Source organism: Oncorhynchus tshawytscha, linkage group LG14, assembly GCF_018296145.1.
Source record: "Oncorhynchus tshawytscha isolate Ot180627B linkage group LG14, Otsh_v2.0, whole genome shotgun sequence".
NCBI classification, from domain to species: domain Eukaryota; kingdom Metazoa; phylum Chordata; class Actinopteri; order Salmoniformes; family Salmonidae; genus Oncorhynchus; species Oncorhynchus tshawytscha.
The window spans coordinates 56,955,649-56,961,648 of NC_056442.1; the positions used below are offsets into that span (position 1 = coordinate 56,955,649).

General features: G+C 48.6%; 1 protein-coding gene across 3 annotated transcripts in view; it reads left to right on the top strand.

Annotated features, from left to right (window-relative positions):
* LOC112267642 (rho guanine nucleotide exchange factor TIAM1) overlaps positions 1–6,000 on the top strand; it is a 130,777-nt gene that overhangs the window by 75,200 nt on the left and 49,577 nt on the right. For all 3 annotated transcript variants that reach the window (XM_042297719.1, XM_042297720.1, XM_042297721.1), the window contains one exon: positions 1,732–1,836. In XM_042297719.1, the coding sequence (XP_042153653.1) occupies positions 1,732–1,836 (105 nt within the window). The remainder of the gene's footprint in view (positions 1–1,731; positions 1,837–6,000) is intronic.

The window sequence follows — 6,000 nt, forward strand, 5'->3', positions numbered from 1 at the left end:
CAGGCATTACCGCTGCTACCTCACACAGGCATTATGGCTGCTACCTCACACAGGCATTATGGCTGCTACCTCACACAGGCATTATGGCTGCTACCTCACACTGAAATTAGCTCAGTAATGAGACAGGAACTAAGTCCCAAAATGACTCTGTTCTTCTCCTCTCCCCCTGTTCCCCCTCCCCCTGTTTCCCCTCCCACTCCCCTGTTTCCCCTCCCACTCCCCCTTTTCCCCTCCTTCTCCCCCTTTTCCCCTCCTTCTCCCCCTTTTCCCCTCCTTCTCCCCCTTTTCCCCTCCTTCTCCCCCTTTTCCCCTCCCTCTCCCCCTTTTTCCCCTCCATCTCCCCCTGTTCCCCCTCCTCTCCCCCTGTTTCCCCTCCCCTCCCCTGTTTCCCCTCCCCTCCCCTGTTTCCCCTCCCCTCCCCCTGTTTCCCCTCCCTCTCCCCTGTTTCCCCTCCTCTCTCCCTGTTTCCCCTCCCTCTCCCCCTGTTTCCCATCCTCTCCCCGTTTCCCATCCTCTCCCCCTGTTTCCCCTCCTCTCCCCCTCCTCCCCCTCTCCCCCTCCTCTCCCCCTGTTTCCCCTCCTCTCTCCCTGTTTCCCCTCCTCTCCCCCTGTTCCCCCTCCAGCTCCCCCTGTTCCCCTCCTCTCCCCCTGTTCCCCCTCCTTCCCCTGTTTCCCCCTTTTCCCCCTCCTCTCCCCCTGTTTCCCCCCTCTGTTTCCCCTCCCTCTCCCCGTTTCCCCTCCCTCTCCCCCTGTTTCCCCTCCCTCTCCCCGTTTCCCCTCCCTCTCCCCTGTTTCCCATCCTCTCTCCCTGTTTCCCCCTCCTCTTCCCCTGTTTCCCCTCCCTCCCTCACCCCTCCTCCCCCTCTCCCCCGTTTCCCCTCCCTCTCCCCCTGGCTCACACAGACTTCCTCATGCAAAAAATGAGAAGTCACTCGCGTTCAAATCATTAACTGTACCGAGATTACGTCCGTCATATAAAGTTGGTTTCAAATGTTTAGCATCTTGGTATATTATAGTACTTACAGTGTATGTGTTCTGAAATTAAAGGTTAATAGGTTGTTCTTATTAAGATGGTTTAAAATGTGTACCGTTTCAACACAGTTTACAGTAAGTGTTGTTCAGCTTGTTTGATGACAGACACACTGACTTGTGAAATACTCTGATTCTTATTGTGCCCATCGGTGTCCCCATTTTCCAGCTTTTAACACAGTTAACTTCCAGTCATGGATCTAACGACATCTTGCCAATGATTACACCAATCCATGAAGTGTACAAGTGTACACTTTGGGGATAAGGGTGGAGAATTGAGATGCAGCCCTACCCTGTACCGATCCTCTTTCTCACTTCTAAACTCCACACTCTGAATCTATATTGAATCAAGTGCACACTTTGAGGATAAGGGTGGAGAATTGAGATGCAGCCCTACCCTGTACCGATCCTCTTTCTCACTTCTAAACTCCACACTCTGAATCTATATTGAATCAAGTGCACACTTTGAGGATAAGGGTGGAGAATTGAGATGCAGCCCTACCCTGTACCGATCCTCTTTCTCACTTCTAAACTCCACACTCTGAATCTATATTGAATCAAGTGCACACTTTGAGGATAAGGGTGGAGAATTGAGATGCAGCCCTACCCTGTACCGATCCTCTTTCTCACTTCTAAACTCCACACTCTGAATCTTCACTGAACTGTGTGTGTGTGTGTGTGTTCTCTACTTAAACTCCACAGGCCCACCAGCTGGATTCCACCAAACATTACCTGCGTCTCAAGTTCCTCAAGGATAACCAAATCCAATTCTACATCCCTAAACCTGACGAGCAGCTGTGTGACTTGGTACGTTTCTCATTTCCTCATCACAGATGATCTCCTGTCACAGTCTTAGCCTCCCACTGAGACGAGACGCACACCAGTGTAATAAATAGATTAAGACTCCCTCCTCGTCGTATTCCGTTCGTGCTTCTTTTTGTAACGACATTCCTGTTCCTTCTCTCTTTTCATCTCTCCCTCTCTCTCTCTCCATCTCTCTTTCTCTCTCTCTCTCTCTCTCTCTCTCTCTCCATCTCTCTTTCTCTCTCTCTCTGTCTCTCTCTCTCCATCTCTCTCCTCTCTCTCTCTCCATCTCTCCTTCTCTCTCTCCTTCTCTCCATCTCTCTCTCTCTCTCTCTGTCTCTCTCTCTCCTCTCTCTCCATCTCTCCATCTCTCTCTCTCCTTCTTTCTCTCTCTCTCCTTCTCTCCATCTCTCTCCTCTCTCTTTCTCTCTCTCTCTGTCTCTCTCTCTCCTCTCTCTCTCTCTCCATCGCTCTCTCTCCTTCTTTCTCTCTCTCTCCTTCTCTCCATCTCTCTCCTCTCTCTTTCTCTCTCTCTCTGTCTCTCAATTCAATTCAATGCAAGGGCTTTATTGGCATGGAAAACATGTGTTAACATTGCCAAAGCAAGTGAGGTAGATAATATATAAAGTGAAATAAACAATAAAAATTAACAGTAGACATCACACATACAGAAGTTTCAAAACAATAAAGACATTACAAATGTCATATTATATATATATACAGTGTTTTAAAAATGTACAAATGGTAAAGGACACAAGATAAAATAAATAAGCATAGATATGGGTTGTATTTACAATGGTGCGTGTTCTTCACTGGTTGCCCTTTTCTCGTGGCAACAGGTCACAAATCTTGCTGCTTTGATGGCACACTGTGGAATTTCACCCAGTAGATTGGATTTTCAAAATTGGATTTGTTTTCGAATTCTTTGTGGATCTGTGTAATCTGAGGGAAATATCTCTCTCTCCATCTCTCTCCCCTCTCTCTCTCTCTCTCTCTCCTCTCTCCTCTCTTTCTTTCTCTCTTCATCTCTCCCTGTCCTCTCTCTCTCTCTCTCTCTCTCTCTCTCCTTCTCTCCATCTATCACCTTCTCTCTCTCTCCTTCTTTCTCTCTCTCTCCATCTCTCCCTCTCTCTCCTCTCTCTCTCTCCATCTCTCTCCTCTCTCTTTCTCTCTCTCTCTCCTCTCTCCTCTCTTTCTTTCTCTCTTCATCTCTCCCTGTCCTTCTCTCTCTCTCTCTCTCTCTCCCTCTCTCCATCTATCACCTTCTCTCTCTCTCTCTCCCTCTCTCCATCTATCACCTTCTCTCTCTCTCTCTCTCTCTCTCTCTCTCTCTCTCCATCTCTCTCCTCTCTCTTTCTCTCTCTCTCTCCTCTCTCCTCTCTTTCTTTCTCTCTTCATCTCTCCCTGTCCTTCTCTCTCTCTCTCTCTCTCTCTCTCTCTCTCCCTCTCTCCATCTATCACCTTCTCTCTCTCTCTCTCCTTCTCTCCATCTATCACCTTCTCTCTCTCTCTCCCTCTCTCCATCTATCACCTTCTCTCTCTCTCTCTCCTTCTCTCCATCTATCACCTTCTCTCTCTCTCTCTCCTTCTCTCCATCTATCACCTTCTCTCTCTCCCTCTCTCCATCTATCACCTTCTCTCTCTCTCTCCCTCTCTCCATCTATCCTTCTCTCTCTCTCTCTCTCTCTCCTTCTCTCTCTCTCTCTCCATCTCTCTCCTCTCTCTTTCTCTCTCTCTCTCTCCTCTCTCCTCTCTTTCTTTCTCTCTTCATCTCTCCCTGTCCTTCTCTCTCTCTCTCTCTCTCTCTCTCTCCCTCTCTCCATCTATCACCTTCTCTCTCTCTCTCTCTCCCTCTCTCCATCTATCACCTTCTCTCTCTCTCTCTCCTTCTCTCCATCTATCACCTTCTCTCTCTCTCTCTCCCTCTCTCCATCTATCACCTTTCTCTCTCTCTCTCCTTCTCTCCATCTATCACCTTCTCTCTCTCTCTCTCCTTCTCTCCATCTATCACCTTCTCTCTCTCCCTCTCTCCATCTATCACCTTCTCTCTCTCTCTCCCTCTCTCCATCTATCCTTCTCTCTCTCTCTCTCTCTCCTTCTCTCTCTCTCTCTCCATCTCTCTCCTCTCTCTTTCTCTCTCTCTCTCCTCTCTCTCTCCTCTCTTTCTTTCTCTCTTCATCTCTCCCTGTCCTTCTCTCTCTCTCTCTCTCTCTCTCTCTCCCTCTCTCCATCTATCACCTTCTCTCTCTCTCTCTCTCCCTCTCTCCATCTATCACCTTCTCTCTCTCTCTCTCCTTCTCTCCATCTATCACCTTCTCTCTCTCTCTCTCCCTCTCTCCATCTATCACCTTCTCTCTCTCTCTCTCCCTCTCTCCATCTATCACCTTCTCTCTCTCTCTCCTTCTCTCCATCTATCACCTTCTCTCTCTCTCTCCCTCTCTCCATCTATCACCTTCTCTCTCTCCCTCTCTCCATCTATCACCTTCTCTCTCTCTCTCTCCCTCTCTCCATCTATCACCTTCTCTCTCTCCCTCTCTCCATCTATCACCGTCTCTCTCTCTCTCCTTCTCTCCATCTATCACCTTCTCTCTCTCTCCCTCTCTCCTTCTATCTCCGTCTCTCTCTCTCTCTCCTTCTCTCCATCTATCACCTTCTCTCTCTCCCTCTCTCCATCTATCACCTTCTCTCTCTCTCCCTCTCTCCATCTATCACCGTCTCTCTCTCTCTCTCCCTCTCTCCATCTATCACCTTCTCTCTCTCTCTCTCCCTCTCTCCATCTATCACCTTCTCTCTCTCTCTCTCCCTCTCTCCATCTATCACCTTCTCTCTCTCTCTCCCTCTCTCCATCTATCACCTTCTCTCTCTCGCTCTCCTTCTCTCCATCTATCACCTTCTCTCTCTCTCTCTCCTTCTCTCCATCTATCACCTTCTCTCTCTCTCTCTCCTTCTCTCCATCTATCACCTTCTCTCTCTCTCTCTCATTCTCTCCATCTATCACCTTCTCTCTCTCTCTCTCCTTCTCTCCATCTATCACCTTCTCTCTCTCTCTCTCCTTCTCTCCATCTATCACCTTCTCTCCTCTCTCTCTCTCTCTCTCCTCTCTCCTCTCTTTCTTTCTCTCTTCATCTCTCCCTGTCCTTCTCTCTCTCTCTCTCCATCTATCACCTTCTCTCTCTCTCTCTCCTTCTCTCCATCTATCACCTTCTCTCTCTCTCTCCCTCTCTCCATCTATCACCTTCTCTCTCTCTCTCTCCTTCTCTCCATCTATCACCTTCTCTCTCTCTCTCTCCCTCTCTCCATCTATCACCTTCTCTCTCTCTCTCTCCTTCTCTCCATCTATCACCTTCTCTCTCTCTCTCTCCTTCTCTCCATCTATCACCTTCTCTCTCTCTCTCTCCTTCTCTCCATCTATCACCTTCTCTCTCTCCCTCTCTCCATCTATCACCTTCTCTCTCTCTCTCCCTCTCTCCATCTATCCTTCTCTCTCTCTCTCTCTCTCTCCTTCTCTCTCTCTCTCTCTCCATCTCTCTCCTCTCTCTTTCTCTCTCTCTCTCCTCTCTCCTCTCTTTCTTTCTCTCTTCATCTCTCCCTGTCCTTCTCTCTCTCTCTCTCTCTCTCTCTCCCTCTCTCCATCTATCACCTTCTCTCTCTCTCTCTCCTTCTCTCCATCTATCACCTTCTCTCTCTCTCTCCCTCTCTCCATCTATCACCTTCTCTCTCTCTCTCTCTCTCTCTCTCTCCATCTATCACCTTCTCTCTCTCTCTCTCTCTCCCTCTCTCCCTCTATCACCTTCTCTCCTCTCTCTCTCTCTCTCTCTCCTCTCTCCTCTCTTTCTTTCTCTCTTCATCTCTCCCTGTCCTCTCTCTCTCTCTCTCTCCATCTATCACCTTCTCTCTCTCTCTCTCTCTCCCTCTCTCCATCTATCACCTTCTCTCTCTCTCTCTCCTTCTCTCCATCTATCACCTTCTCTCTCTCCTTCTCTCCATCTATCACCTTCTCTCTCTCTCTCTCCTTCTCTCCATCTATCACCTTCTCTCTCTCTCTCCCTCTCTCCATCTATCACCTTCTCTCTCTCTCTCCTCTCTCCATCTATCACCTTCTCTCTCTCTCTCTCCTTCTCTCCATCTATCACCTTCTCTCTCTCTCTCTCCCTCTCTCCATCTATC